The 16564-nt window shown below is 46.7% G+C and overlaps 1 protein-coding gene across 9 annotated transcripts in view; it reads left to right on the forward strand.

Moving 5' to 3' along the window:
• Positions 1-16564, forward strand: part of UNC79 (unc-79 homolog, NALCN channel complex subunit) — a 538994-nt gene that overhangs the window by 440262 nt on the left and 82168 nt on the right. For all 9 annotated transcript variants that reach the window (XM_069637971.1, XM_069637972.1, XM_069637973.1 and 6 more), the window contains one exon: positions 2339-2443. In XM_069637971.1, the coding sequence (XP_069494072.1) occupies positions 2339-2443 (105 nt within the window). The remainder of the gene's footprint in view (positions 1-2338; positions 2444-16564) is intronic.

Here is a 16564-nt window from a genome sequence, read left to right on the forward strand (position 1 = left end):
TGAAAAGGAGCGGCAGCCAGGAAGGCACCAGATGGGCGGGGCTTAGGCCAGGTGACCTAGATCCACTTGGACCTGCTCCCAATCTGCAAAGGAAAAGAGGCTGGAGGGCTCCTTAAGTAGGGAAAAAGAGCGGCAAGCAAGAAGGCACCAGGTGGGCGGGGCTTGCTAAGTGGTGAAAAAGAGCGGTAGGCAGGAAGGCATCAGGTGGGGGGGCTTAGGCCAGGTGACCTAGATTCACTTGCACCTGCTCCCCATCTGCAAAGGAAAAGAGGCTGGAGGGCTCCTTAAGTAGGGAAACATAGCATCAAGCAGGAAGGCACCAGGTGGGCGGGCTTGCTAAGTGGTGAAAAGAGTGGCAAGCAGGAAGGCACCAGGTTGGCGGGGCTTGCTAAGTGATCAAAAAGTGCGGCAGGCAGGAATGCACCAGGTGGGCAGGGCTTAGGTCAGGTGACCTAGATCCACTTGCACCTGCTCCTCATCTGCAAAGGAAAAGAGGCTGGAGGGCTCCTTAAGTAGGGAAAAAGAGCGGCAAGCAGGAAGGCACCAGGTGGGCGGGGCTTGCTAAGTGGTGAAAAAGAGCGGTAGGCAGGAAGGCACCAGGTGGGCGGGGCTTAGGCCAGGTGACCTAGATCCACTTGCACCTGCTCCCCATCTGCAAAGGAAAAGAGGCTGGAGGGCTCCTTAAGTAGGGAAACAGAGCATCAAGCAGGAAGGCACCAGGTGGGCGGGCTTGCTAAGTGGTGAAAAGAGCGGCAAGCAGGAAGGCACCAGGTGGGCGGGGCTTGCTAAGTGGTGAAAAAGAACAGCAAGCAGGAAGGCACCAGGTGGGCAGGGCTTAGGTCAGGTGACCTAGATCCACTTGCACCTGCTCCCCACCTGCAAAGGAAAAGAGGCTGGAGTGCTCCTTAGGTAGGGAAACAGAGCGGCAAGCAGGAAGGCACCAGGTGGGTGGGGCTTGCTAAGCGGTGAAAAAGAGCGGCAAGCAGGAAGGCACCAGGTGGGCGTAGCTTGCTAAGTGGTGAAAAAGAGCGGTAGGCAGGAATGCACCAGGTGGGCAGGGCTTAGGTCAGGTGACCTAGATCCACTTGCACCTGCTCCCCACCTGCAAAGGAAAAGAGGCTGGAGTGCTCCTTAGGTAGGGAAACAGAGCATCAAGCAGGAAGGCACCAGGTGGGCGTGGCTTGCTAAGTGGTGAAAAAGAGCGGCAAGCAGGAAGGCACCAGTTGGGCAGGGCTTGCTAAGTGGTGAAAAAGAGCGGCAGGCAGGAAGGAGCCAGGTGGGCAGGGCTTAGGCCAGGTGACCTAGATCCACTTGCACCTGCTCCCCAATAATTATGTTGGAATGCAGCAAGCTACATCCTGGAGTGGCTTTTGCTACAATACAGATTATACACACCTTCGATTTACCCACACCTGGGAGATGTCAGATGAAATAACAGACAAAATATTAAAGGATTGGTGATGTCAATGTGTATTATAAGGAATAGAATATCCCCAACTGTACATAAAATCGTATATTACAAGTCAACTAAGAGATCCACATCCTTATAAAGGCACCCTGCATGCAGGCTGGTGCTTTTATGTGTTTGTGGAACTGTCAGATGAGTTGAAATATCCTTATAATGTACAGTTGAGGGTAGTTTTCTGCATATAATATATTGTACTTTTTCCTCTTCCTCCTCTTCTTCTTCTTCTTCTTCTATTTCTTCTTCTTCTTCTTCTTCTTCTTCTTCTTCTTCTTCTTCTTCTTCTTCTTCTTCTTCTTCTCATTCTTCTTCTTCATCACATTCTTCTTCTTCTTCTTCTTCTTCTTCTTCTTCTTCTTCCTCTTCTTCTTCTTCTTCTCCTTCTTCTTCTTCTTCTTCTCATTCGTCTTCTTCTTCATCACATTCTTCTTCTTCTTCTTCTTCTCATTCTTCGTCTTCTTCTTCTTCTCATTCTTCTTCTTCTTCATCACATTCTTCTCCTTCTTCTTCTCATTCTTCTTCTTCTTCTTCATCACATTCTTCTTCTTCTTCTTCTCCTTCTTCTTCTTCTTCTTCTTCTTCTTCTTCTTCTTCTTCTCCTTCTTCTTCATCACATTCTTCTTCTTCTTCATCATCTTCTTCTTCTTCTTCTTCTTCTTCTTCTTCTTCTTCTCATTCTTCTTCTTCTTCTTCTTCATCACATTCTTCTTCTTCTTCTTCTTCTTCTTCATCACATTCTTCTTCTTCATCTACACCTACTTCGTCTCCATTTTCTTCCTATTGTTATTATTATTATTATTACTGTTATTATTGTCAGCATGGTTTCAAGCTAAGGACATTGTTAATCTATTCCTTCTCTTACCATCTTTATAGGAGAGAGACAAGTTCTACCTGACTCGTAGTGTGATCCTAGACTTGTTGCAGGCTCTAAAACTGAAGGTCCCATTGCCGGATACAAACTTGCTGCTCTTGATACAGGTACAGAATGCTTTTTTCCTTAACTCAAGTACAAGTTACTTTGCATGACAAATTCTATAGAATCTATATGCTGAGCAAGTGACCTTGATGCGAGTCAGAAAACAGAGAGTTGCTTTAGAACCCAGCCGAATTTAAATAGAACACAACGTTTATATGAATGTCCTCAGCACCTAAAGAATTGAACCACATGAAGCAAATTGTGTAGCTAAGAAGCAGATGTTTTCGGCACACAGAAGACTTTTATAAAACACAATAGTGAAACAAATAGGATTTGAGTAAAAGGAGGTGTGGGTGCTGAAATACTTGGCGGTCCATAAGGACAATGAATGCTTGCATGTTTCATGGCCTGGTCTGAAAAACCCTTTATTGACAGCTGCTGCCATGTTATAATGAGTTATGTGAATTAGCCCTTTAACAGTGAGGGCTTTGAACCAAGTTGGCATAGCCATAGGAATTGACAGAGCATTTCTTAGAAAAGTGAATGGAAAACTGAGATTGTATTAGTTTGAAGTTTGAAGTTTTGTTTATTTGTAAAGCGCACCAGGCCCATGGGCAACCGGGCGCATACTCTTAAATACAGTATTATTATCAAAAAGGAGGATTCTATCTTTTTAATGCTTCTTACATCTGCAGTGATGTTGGTCACACTAGGAGGGAAAATAGATTATTTAAACCAACAAAAAGAACTTTCATTCATTTGATTGGTTTCTATCCCAAAAAAGAACACATAATTCACTGGATTACACAAAAAAGAAACCTCTGATCTCAAAAAGATCTAACTCCTACTGTTTAACAGTGCAAGCCGGAACTTAAGATTGGAGAGGTCCCAAGTGGATTCAATGTATTTATCTGGGTAACTCAGAGCTCACCGTCCAACCCAAGATTTAGCATGAATGCGGATAACTTTGAACATATATATCCTTTACGGGCTCAATGCACAGCCTCTGGCTCGCTTGCTTCAGTTCAACTCTTCCACCAAGAACTTAGAACAAAAAAAAAGATGAGAAGTGGAGATCCTTCAATCGTTAAATGAATCTCAGGCACGACAGATGCACCAGAGATGATAATATTGGGAACCCTAATGCAAGCTCAGATGGTCGTATGGTTTATTGTGCGCTACTCTATCCTTTGTTGCAGACTTAAAAAGTGGGGGGGGGCGATATACACCAACATTAATCAATTCATTGAAAGAGCTATTTCAGGTTGCAGTTAAGAGAGAGCCAGTCAGTCAGACAACTTTATTCAGCTTGTTTAAAAATCCATCAAAGTACACACATCAGCAATAAAAAAGCACATATAATAATAAGATGGGTGCGCAGTCATAATGTCGACTGCAAAAAAGTCGAAAACAGAAATGTCAGAAAAAAAAATGTCAAAAAAAAAAATAGAATTTTTTTTTTTTTATTTGTATTTTTTTTGGGTTTGGGTAGTAAAAATAAAAGGGGGACTGGGGGCGATCCCCCCCATTTAAAAAGAAAACAAAAAAAAATTCACATTTTTCTTTCGACATTTTTGTATTCGACTTTTTTGAATTCGGCATTATCACTATGAACCATTCTCAGCTTCATTGTACTCCGTAAATAAAGAAGCAGAGACCAAGCTACTGTGAGGATATTAGCTGACAAAATAAAAATGATGGCGGGTCTACATTGCCTAAAGTGCATGTCGCGCAAAACCAACTTTATGGTACTATTTTTGATCCGAGTATAGACTTGACAAAACAGTAAAACATGCTGCATAAGATCTTCTTATGGTGCATTACTCATTTCATAGGGCTTTCATTCGACCTTTAGTCATTAGCCACAACACAATTAATAATACACATAATACATGAACAATTCATATGTGGTCATGCAAGTTTAATGGTGATACACGTATGCAACTGTAAATAATTCATATGTTTCCTCCTGCATCACATGTAATTGTAAATATTGTCATTGTAACCAAGCAATACGCCCAGATGCACCAGGGCTCGGTGCGCTGTATGAATGAATTAATAAAATAAAATAATAAACATGTGGTACAAGAGTAATTCATAAATGATGATACAGAGTTTATTAAAACAGTATGGATTGATGGACTTCAAGATGGCGGCCGTGGAGGGAAGACGTGCGTGAGTGGTGCTCTGTCTCCCCTCCCGGGCCACAACAACGCACATCAAAAAGCGGGCCTCTCGCTCTTCATCTCGGTACATGGCAGTCCAAAAAACGGGAGGAGAAGAGAAGAACTAACCTCATTGAATAGGTCGGAGCTACGGGCACTGAAGGAAAACTCAGTGGTGGGAGCCAGGCAGAGACGCGGCACAGAGGAGAAAGAGAACCAGGCAGACGTGACCCGGGACCCCGAAGTATCGGATCACGAGGAGTAAAAAGTCTGCGATCTAGAGGCACATGGGTGCACAGTAGGAAGAACGAACATCAGCTGGAACCCGGAACAGAGAGGCAGTGCGGGGGGACGGAGCCCTGGGCTCGGCGGCCAGGAGACCAGGTGACAGTGGCCTGAAAGGGATGAGCCGCACAGCAAGACCGGGGCAAGTAGATGAGATCCAAAGAGGCTACACCCGAAGAGAAACCCGGGAACCCAGGAGACGCCTGCCACAACCACGCACTCCCCCGAAGGACGCCCAGAAGGGTAAGCGCCGAAGGGAAGTACCGGAGTGGCCACAGAAGGTGGCGGGGGAGGCGGAGAACAGGGAGAGCCGACGCAACGGCCCCGAAGGACAACACCCCAGTGTGCAGGCAGGAGATGCGCAGCCAAGCAGACACCAGATTTTAGAGGAAGACCACGGCACAGTCAGAGCCAAGGACAAAAGGGCTGCACAAAGGGGTAGAAGCCCGGAGCTGCCACAGCAAGACCAGAGAGATGTAGCGGGACGGGGCACGACGCACAGCAGGGCGGGTTGGTGGACCGGCACATGAGAGGCCGAGGCGGCGGAGAGCAAGTGGGCACAAGAAACACCGGATACACCACAAGCACACAGAAGAACGATCAGACGAGGTGGAGGCCGCGCCAGGGACTGTGGCCGGAGAAGAGCGGCACCGATAGGAGAAAGAGGTGCCGGTGAGGGTGATTTGCACCCAACACTACAGGGCGGATTGGACTGCCAGATAAAGGCACAGAGAGAGTCCCCACTGAGCTGTGTACGCGGGCAAGGGAGGAAACTCTCGATAACCGCCCTGGCCCTCCCCCAGCAACACTACGGGTGAGAGCGAATCGAAGACACCAGGAAATACCAGGAGGATATAATAAGAGCACAGAGCACTGAGAGCGCAGAGACAGTCTTCCCCCCACTGGGCCATATTGCAGGAAAAAGCAGACTTTGAGAGCAGAGTGGGAAATTTGCAGCTTCATAGGAGGAACCACACAGCCACGTAGCAGAAAGGAGTGAACATTAAGAGAAGAGTGGGAAACTGCATGGCTCCTTAGGAGGGACCACACAGACAACGTGGAAACACGCAGTGCCAGACGGTAAGAAACACACACAGGGAACAGAACCCCCCCTGTGGGTGAGAACGCCCAGAGACAGCTGCAAGACTACTAGGAGCCAAGAAACAGCGGGATACATCTGGAAGACAGCGGGGCCATAAGCCATATCAGTTATAACCAGATGCAAACAGCTGCTGGCACACAAGCAGTCATTAAACAACAGGCACACAAAGGGGCAAAGGGCAAGCGACAAAGCTGAATCCTCAGAGTCAACAGAAGATTCCAAGACAGACAGAGGTACGCAAAAGGAGTCCGAATCCACTCGCAGAAACCCCTGTGAAGGTAACTCACTCAATTGAATAAAAGAAGCACGGGGGAAAGGGGAAGGGAGACGAATCCCCGCCAGATAGCCCTAATACCCCCTAGGATCACATACGGATTGGTACAAATCATCGGCCGCAAGTATAAGACTGGGTCGTGATAGGAAAGAGAGACTAGGAGGAAGATACTCACAACCCACTCAAACTCACGGGAAGGGAAAGAAACAAGTAACACACAGGAAGAGCCAGATCATACGAGGGCAGAACTCATGTCAAAAAGAAGGCGGAGGCAGCCACAATCACAGTCACAGCTCCCTCAAGCAAGGCAGGAGCAGAATTTAGTCCACCTCTGGGGAACAGACAAAACAACTCAAGAAAAAGCGAAACCGCACAATGACCAAACGGCAGTGATAGACACAGATTCCTCCCCATAAGAAATGGCCACAAAAGAGGACATGAAGACATGGTTCTGGGAATTTTAGTCTCAATTCATGACTTTGATGAACGCTCAATTTCAAACTATGAGAAGCAAAATAAAAATGGCAGTGCAAGAGCTAAAGACAGAAATAGCAAATATTGGGGAGAGAACAGACACCCTGGAGAAAATAGTGCAGAACATCGAGGAAGAAACCCAGCAAGGCGCAGAGATGCAGGACCATCTGACCCGCCTAACGCACAATCTGGAGCTGCAATGCGAGGATCTAGACGATTGTTCTAGGCGATCGAACATTAGGATAAAAAATATGGTGGAATCTGTGGAAGATAAGGATCTGAAACAGGCGGTGCAATAGGTCTTCAAGGATATACCGGACACAGCGGACGAAACATAGGTTCCAATAGACCGGATCCACAGGGTGGGGCCGAAGAGAACAGACGAACCGGGAGCCCGCCCCAGGGACATTCTGGTAGCACTAACCTCATATTCCCAAAAGGAAAAAATACTCCGGAAAGTAAGAGCAATGGACCATATCCGCATGAATGGGGTAGACATCTACCTATACCAAGACCTGGCAATGTCGACACTTAAAAAAGGTGAGAAATGGCCCAGGTGATGAGGGAACTGACAGCGAAACAAATCAGGTACAAGTGGACCTTTCCCTTCGCTCGTGGGAAGGGAAACAACAATGAATAACGACAAGGGAGGAAGGAATACAACTGCTGAAACTGCAAGAATAAGAAAACGATCAACCACATACCAGCAAAGAAAGACTACCTGTCGGAATGTAAGACAATAAATAGGAGAACGAGATGTCCCAGCAAAAAGAAATAGACTGGAACTCATGGAAGAAACGATGGCGGATAGAGACTTCGCCACAGTCGAATTTGACCACCCATTGGCGCTCCTCCCAAGCATACCAAGGAGTGAAAGACCATCATACAGGTGCCGGAAGGTGGGGAACCGACGCGGGAGCCATTGAAGTACTGAGTGAGGGGTTTAGGACTCCCCTCAAAGTTATCCCTGAGTCCGGAGAGTGTATGGTGCACAAGGTGACACGCCTGAGCGATTATAGGTCCCAGAGCCCTCCTCAGGGCAGTTATGGGGGGGGGGGATGCAAGTTGGGGATTGCGTAGTTCAGGTGGGGGAGGAAGGAGGAGGGGGAACTGGAAAGGAATATACTAAAATGGCACTGTGCGATGCACATAGGGATGCACACACTCCCAGGACAGAATGGGGTTAAACATTCTAATGTTCAATGTCCATGGGCTGAACTCCCCGGTTAAAAGGAAGAAAGTGGAACAATTTCTACAACAAGGGAAATATGATATTATAATGCTCCCGGAAACCCACATTAAAACTCAGGATAAGGGAAAGGTCAGACTGAAAGGGTATAATCAAATACTACAGGCTAATGCCCAAGAGAAAAGGGCGGGAGTTATGATCGCCATCCGGGACTCACTGAACAACACAGAAGCAGATAAACAGGGGAGATTCCTCTTAGTGAATACGAAAGTTGAAGGGTAACCCCCACATTGGTGACATTATATGCCCCAAATTCGGGACAAGAAGGCTTCATTAAAGACACTCTAGACGAAATGGAGCGCTTAACCAAGGGGGAGATTGTGATGGGAGGGGACTTCAATATTGCCTGGGACCCAAAGTTGGATAGATCGGGACCCAATCACCAGAGTCAGGGAACTCCATCAAAAGCTCTATGGCAAAAAATCAGCAACCCAGCATTGAAAGACATCTGGCGGAATATGAATGGTGGACAAAAAGGCTATACATATTTCTCGCATGTCCACAACACCAGGTCAAGGATAGATTATCTATGGGTCTCAACAGGGTTGCTGGGGAAGATACGACATTTGGAGATAGGCTCCATATCGCTCTCAGACCACGCACCACTGTGGGCAGACATAGCGCTGACACAAGGACCCTCAGGGCTATGGAGATGGCGAATCCCAACGGATATTATACAGGACCCAGGTATGGGGAATATACTTAGGGAACACATTGTAGAATATGCAGCCTGCAATGACCTCCTAGAGACATCCAGGAAACACTAGGGTAAGCCCTAAAGGCAGTGACAAGATGACACCTTATTGCACTTAAGACTCAGAGGGAGAAACAGAATAGGCAATGGGAAGAGGAATTAGAAGCAAACATAAAGGTGATCCAAGCCGAAATACAGCAGAAACCTTCCTCAAAATTACAAAAAACTTTGAGGCATGTACAGGGGCAGCTGGAATCTCTTCGCACCAAAAATGCAGAGAGAGACCTACTGCACGTAAAACACTGGCATTACATAAAAGCGAATAAAGACAACAAACTCCTGGCCAGGCAGTTGAAAGGGAAGAAACAGAACCAGGCAGTAAAAGCTTTAATGGATGATAAGGGGCAAACGAAGACTGTAACGTCTGAAATAGGGGATATCTTTAAGCAATTTTATCAAAACCTGTATTCCTCGGACCACCCCGACGAGGAACGGCAATCGGCCTATCTAGACGGGGTCCACCTACCAGTGATAACAGAAGAGGAAAGGCAACAACTAGATAGGGAGATCTCAGTGGAAGAGGTGAATTGGGCGATTCGGGACCTTCTCAGAAACAAAGCTCCGGGCCCAGACGGCTATACAGCACAATTTTACAAGACATACAAAGATATACTAGCCCAGCCCTCACAGACTTATCCAATACATTCAAGAAGAAGGGAAACACCCAACCTCTTATCACCCAATAACGCTGATTAACTTAGACGTGAAACTATACACTAGAATCTTAGCTACGAGATTGGTGCAAATCCTCCCGAAGTTGATCCACCAGGACCAATCAGGGTTCGTCCCGGGCAGACAACCCACAATAACAGCAGAAGGGTGATACATCTGGTGGAAAAAATAGGGATAACACAATCCCCAGCCATAGTTTTAGCGCTCGACATGGAGAAAGCGTTCGACCGCGTCGATTGGTCACTCCTCTTCCATATATGCGAAAAATGGGTTTGAGGGAAACCTTTATAGCCATGATTTGGGCCAACTATAACTCCCCAACAATACGGGTAGCAGTGAACGGAGAGCTGTCCAAGAAAGTACAGATCCAGAGAGGGACAAAACAAGGGTGCCCCCTATCACCATTCCTATACGAGATATTTCTAGAGCCCCTACTGGCACGAATTAGAGACATGCCAGAAATAAAGGAATAGAGATGGCAGGGCACGCGCACAAAATAGCCACATATGCAGATGACATGTTGGTGATCATGGGAGATCCAGAGAGATCCCTCCTGATCCTTATGCAGGAGATTGAGATATACGGATCACTATCCGGGTTAAAAATAAACAGACAAAAGTCAGAAATCCTGGTACTAGCTGGGACTAGAGCACATATCTAAGCAGTAGCATCGGCCCTGCAATTGAAGGTGGCAAAAAGGGGGGTCAAATACCTGGGGATCACTCTGACTGGAAAGATAGATGGATTATATGCTCAAAATGATCCCCAAAATCAAGCAGGATGTACTGAGATGGAACCCATTATCAGTATCACGGTGGGGCCGAATAACGGCAGTAAAAATTACCATTTTACCTAGACTTGTGTATTTGTTCCAGGCACTACCGATTAAAATCCCACTGCCCTTCTTTAAATCCCTGACGAAAATAATCTCAGCATACATATGGCAAAAAAAGTCCCCTCGAATTTCTAGCGCGGTACTCGCGGCACAGAGGAAAGATGGAGGCTGTGCTCTCCCACACTTCAAGAAATATTATGAGGCGGCACAACTATGGGTGTTGAAAGAATGGATACCAGATAGGGCGCAGAAAATCTGGGCAGCACAAGACAGAGCGGTAGCTACCACCCCCATCAGACATCTCCTCTGGCTAGGAAAACAATATAGACACCCCAATGTACGAATCAGTGAAATCATAAAAGCGACCCTAAGTATTTGGGACAACGCCACACAGAAAGAAACATTAACTATAGACCCAGCCCCCTTCATGTCCCTATTCAATAATCCAGAGTTCCCGCTGGGAATGGAGAAAGGGTCTTTGCGAAAATTGGAGGGGGCGGGTTGTAAGATGGTTGGGCACATGTATCAGACGCAGCAGATAACATCCTTTGCAGAATGCACAACACAATTCGACCTGAACGCCAACGACATATACAAATACGAACAATGATACCACTGGCTAAACACCCCACGCATCAAACACGCGGGAACAAGTGAGCTGACTCCGTTCGAGTCATACATCAGGAAACACTCAGACACAAAAAAAATTGTCTCAAACACCTACAAATGTATAAACACCCTAGAAGAAGAAGTCAAATGGCAATATATAAAGAGTTGGGAGAGGACACTTAAAGGCACGCTCCCAAAGACACAGTGTGAATATATATGGAAGGTGATACCTAAGCTCACGAGGTCTATCCAGATCAGAGAAATGTGGATGAAAATACTGGTGCAATGGCAATGCCAGAAAGACTCCACTCAATGTATAAAAACTCCCCAAATAAATGCTGGAGGGACTGTGGAGGGGAGGAAGACTGACGGCTCAACTGGTGGGACTGTCCGGCACTTCAGCAATACTGGGCAGATGTAAAGATCCAAATGCTCACAATGTTCCCTGGCATGGGGAACCCAGGGGAAGAAGTATGGTTATGCGGGCTCTGGGACCCTCAGGACGGCCAACTAAACATGGTACAGAAACACAACTTTATGGGGTTACTGATAGGGGCATGGTTGGCAATAGCCCAAAAATGGAAAAAGAAGCACCCACCTTTGGCATTGGACTGGATAAGAAGAGTCTGGTCACATCTAGCCTTGGAACGCATGACTTAAAACATTCAAGGCGCATATCATAAATTCAGAGTGGACTGGGGTATGGCCTTGGAATTTCTCCAAAGCGACTACATGGAACAATGTGCCCGCATAAAATAAGGATATTGGACATGTTTAACTAAAGGAGGGAAAGAGACAGCTCAGCGTGCAGAGACATACATGGTGAACATCCGTTGGGGGGGGGCGGGGAAGAAGGGGAAAAAAGAATCGAAGCCTGTATACTTATGATATGATTTGATGCGGTTTGGAAATTGATAAAAATATGTTTTTAAAAAAACAGTATGGAGTTTAGACTTCTTAAGATGATCGATAAAAAAAAAAAAAGCTATCACGTTCGGTGCATATTAAAAACAGAACAATACACTCAGCAATTTAGGGACTACTCCTTGATAGGTAGTATGCATTTAAGGTTATCCACATCCCTTGATACAGGATAATTTTTATGTGGAGAATCAAGCCAACTTAATAAAAAGTGCTTGTAATGAGTGGGTTATTGTTACTGCTGTTTTTTCTAGCGGGATAGCTTCTATAATTTTTCTGCTGAGGATAGTATGTTAGTCCCTGAAGGCTTCGACGTGCCCACTGCCCTCTGTGTCCTCTGGAGCAGGGGATTCGGAGTGCTGTGTTACCCGATACCACCAAAAAGGTCCCCCTTGCTACCTTGGGGTCCTTAATCAGGAGGTCGCAGTCGGCAACTCTTATTAGTGCAGCTTTTATGCAGAGGTGGTGGTTACCTTACTTTTTAACTATTAGCTCATGTCTAGTCCACAGTCCAACAGGACTGCAGCGCCCTTTTCAGCAGCGTGCTTCGCCGCAAGGGTTGCTGGGTATGGCTTATGAGCCTAGCTGCGTACTTCCAAAGGGGAGGTCTTCCGGCCCGAGCTCCAGTCTCCTTAAAGTGACAATACACAGACAGGAACCCGAGTTCGCAAAAGAGCAGGGTGAAATATCGAGTGCAGGCCGGGCAAAGCAGACGGCCCACAGAGCAGCCCAACAGTACTGCAGCACCTTTTGCAGCAGCGGTCCTTACATAACAAACAGGTCAAACCATACGAGTAAAAGCCGTCAATGACAGTAGGTTAAACCTATCCCTCCTAACCAAGGCACGTTCACATTTAAGTTGGTCCACACCGGTAATCAAGGTCCATGGGCAAAATAATATAGGAACGATTGGAAGCCTTTAATAGCTCTGTTTCTTCACGGTCTAACCTCAACCGTAGATCAAGGTTCTGGGGGCCTGCGTTCACAGCGACTAAATGCCTTTTGACGTTAGAAACCCTGGGCACCAGTAGATACTTCGCCTTCGATGCTAATACGCGATAGATTTGCATTGACATTCAACCAGATTCTGAACCAAAGTTTAACCGGCTCAGTCATTACCTCGTCTTCAATATATGAAATACCCACCTCTTTATGAACAGAAAACCTGGGGGAAGAATTAGGTAAACCTAATGCACATTTAGAAAACATCGATTTTCTTCGACTTGGAGGTATAAGAGTGAAAACGGAAATTGTGTGGGATTTGTAAATGAGTACACCTATTGTGACTTAACTTGTTCCTAACGAAAATTGCATTTTAGATATTTTCTCTTGTACTACAATAGTGTTATTACCGTCAAATCCATATCTTTATGGAAAAATGTATAACCCACCTCCCAATCAACCCAAGTCTTTATATAACCTCACAACATTTGCTACAGAGTTTTTCTTCCTCATTCCTTCAACCTTTGCCCGACATGTCGGGCTACGTAGCTGTGAGGTGAACCCTTTCTGACAATATCTACAGAATCTTGATACAGGGAGGCTGACATTGAGCCTCATTAGGAGTTTGGCAGCAGTTTTGCCGGAATTATGGCCAGACTCATTTGCCATTGGTCTCCCCTGTTCCCCTCTCTTGCCTTGTCGCGCTCTGAAACACTTGTGTACGAGCGCGATAGAAATAAAATATCAATTCAATTCAATTACTGCCGCTCGGTCTAGCCAAATTACCACTGGATTATGAGTATGGTAATGGAGGTGTTTGACCCAATCGTTGGGGACTCCATGGGATTTTGGAGGGTTTGCAGTAAGCAGACGTTCCACTGTGGTAAATCCTCCAACATTTGGAAGGAAGGCGGAGGAATAACATCCAGCAATATGTTGGATGTAAACTCCCTATTTCACATCCAAAGACACAATTCAGTGGTGCCATAAAACTGCCCGTAATTCCGTTACTGCCAATGAAAGGGGCGATAACAGAATTAGCGCCAAAGATTTACCATACTGCCAAAATCATTGCCTATATATTTTTAAGGATTCCTCCAATACCTTTGGGCATATATTCTGCCCCATGCGATCCTCCAAATCTTCCTTGAATGATAAACCTTCACCCTCATTCTTAGCGGGGAGCACTTGTGAGAAAAGTACAGATGTCTCCAGATGTGCCCTGTTCTGTGTGTGACTCCATGCAGAAGTAACATCTCCTTTTCTAGATTGCCACAACTTTTTGTCATGAAAAGGATAGCGTTAAGGTCAAGGAGTGTTAATAGGATAGTGGGGAGGAGGTGCAGAACTTGAATATCCTATATTTGTATGGTAGTTATTTCTTTCTTGTCTCCAGCTCTTTCATTGCTATTTTAAAAAGAATCTTTAAGAGTCTGGAGGGCATTTGGTTGGTGCATTTTCTTTCCAGACATTTCACTATCAGCTTCAGCCCTGCCACCTTCTCCCTCACCTCTGTGACCAGTCACATTAAGGGCACACACACAGCGCTCTGCCATTCTAATATGTTCAGCCCGCTCTTGTATGTTGCTAAGCACTGCTAGCTTGAACCCTGCCCTGTCCACCAAGCTCATTCTAAGAGGTCCATCTACCTGCCCTTCCCGCCGTGAACCCACTGGGGGCCTCATTACGAGTATGGAGGCAGCCATGCCCTTAACAAGGGCATGGCTGCCCCCATAACTGGTTCCAGTACTGGGTTCCTTCAATGTGGAAATACAGGGTCATTCCAACCTTGGAGGACCCAGTAATTCCTCATTGAAAAAACCCATCCCCATTTGAGCACCCATAGGGCTCAATGGGAATGGGGACGGAGCTAATAATGGGCCCATTAATAACAGGCCCGTTGTTAGCTCCCTGGTCTGCTAGCGGGACCTGTTAAGGGCACGTGGTTTTACCAGGCGTCCTTACTGGGTCCCGCAAGGGAACCTATAATAGGGTGTCCCGTAATGAACGGTGTTGGTCCCGTACTGGCACCCTTCATTACGGGAGCGCCTGGGTCGTAATAAGGCCCTGGGTGTTGCTTGAAGACTTTCCCAGTGTGGCACAGGCCCCATGAATGAAACTTTCTTACTGTCTCTTTGGCAATTCCAGGTTTTCATCCACACTGTCTGGGGGTCCACTAGGACAGGGGTCTGCAACCTGTGGCTTTTAGGCTGCTACTCCCAGGATCCATCACCATTGGCTTTGCTGGCTGGGGCCGATGGGAGCTGTAGAACAAAACATCTGGAGAGCCAACATGTGCATACCCCTGTACTAGGGGTGAAGCCCCCCAAGGGATTTGATTATCCCTCCATCACCTACTAGCAACATTAGGCGACAGTGGGCAAGGAGGGTTTGGTGGCTGAAAATCACTGCAAGCAAAAGGGACTACAAGTCTCAGTTGTCCAATGGGATTCTGGCAGCCATCTTGATGCTGAGTCCTTTATTACATGCCCAGAAAATCCTGGTTCTGCTTTTAGTCCACTGCCGCCCCCACCTCCTCACTTTGGACTGGAACTTTTTCCCCTCAATTACTTCTGCTGACAATGAAGAATGTGGCAGCATGTGAGACTCATAAAGACCAGCTCTAACTTGCTTTTTGTGCCTCCTAAACGCTGGAAGGGCTTTGCCATCACCAGAGGTGCCGTGGATATGCTACACCAAAGATGTGCTTGCCTTACAAAGGAGTGCAGATTGAAAGCATAAAAGCTAGGAATAATGCTTTTTACGGTTTCATTTTGTGCTCTATATCATTTTGGTGCCCCTTCCAAGGTGTGGGAGGGGCACAAAGCTGTTCTTGCGATTCCTCTTGGGAGGGGCAGAAAACAGAGTTTGCATCTCCTCTTTGGGAGGGGCAGAAAGCAGACTTGCATCTCCTTTTTGGGAGGGGCACAACGCAGAGTTTGCATCTCCTCTTTGGGAGGGGCACAAAGCAGAGTTTGCATCTCCTCTTTGGGAGGGACAGAAAACAGAGTTTGCATCTCCTCTTTGGGAGGGGCACAAAGCATAGTTTGCATCTCCTCTTTGGGAGGGTCACAAAGCAGAGTTTGCATCTCCTCTTTGGGAGGGGCACAAAACATATTTTGCATCTCCTCTTTGGGAGGGGCACAAAGCAGAGTTTGTATCTCCTCTTTGGGAGGGGCACAAAGCAGACGTGCACCTTTTCTTTGGGAGGGACACACAGCAGACTTGCATCTTCTTTTTGGGAGGGGCACAAAGCAGAGTTTGCATCTCTCCTTTGGGAGGGGCACAAAGCAGAGTTTTCATCTCCCCTTTGGGAGGGGCACAAAGCAGAGTTTGCATCACCCCTTTGGGAGGGGCACAACGCAGACGTGCATCTCTTCTTTGGGAGGGGCACAAAGCAGACGTGCATCTTTTCTTTGGGAGGGGCACAAAGCAGACTTGCAACTCCTTTTTGGGAGGGGCACAAAGCAGAGTTTGCATCTCCCCTTTGGGAAGGGCACAAAGCAGAGTTTCCATCTCCCCTTTGAGAGGGGCACAAGGCAGAGTTTGCATCTCCCCTTTGGAAGGGGGACAACACAGACGTGCATCTCTTCTTTGGGAGGGGCACAAAGCAGAGTTTGCATCTCCCCTGTGGAAGGCCACAAAGCAGAGTTTCCATCTCCCCTTTGAGAGGGGCACAAAGCAGAGTTTGCATCTCCTGTTTGGGAGGGGCACAAAGCAGAGTTTGCATCTCCTCTTTGGGAGGGGCACAAAGCAGTGTTTGCATCTCCTCTTTGGGAGGGGCACAAAACTGTGTTTGCATCTCCTCTTGGGAGGGGCACAAAACAGAGTTTGCCTCTCCTCTTTGGGAGGGGCACAAAACAGAGTTTGCATCTCCTCTTTGGGAGGGACAGAAAACAGA

This window comes from Ambystoma mexicanum, chromosome 14 (assembly GCF_040938575.1).
Source record: "Ambystoma mexicanum isolate Mex_15411 chromosome 14, UKY_AmexF1_1, whole genome shotgun sequence".
NCBI classification, from domain to species: domain Eukaryota; kingdom Metazoa; phylum Chordata; class Amphibia; order Caudata; family Ambystomatidae; genus Ambystoma; species Ambystoma mexicanum.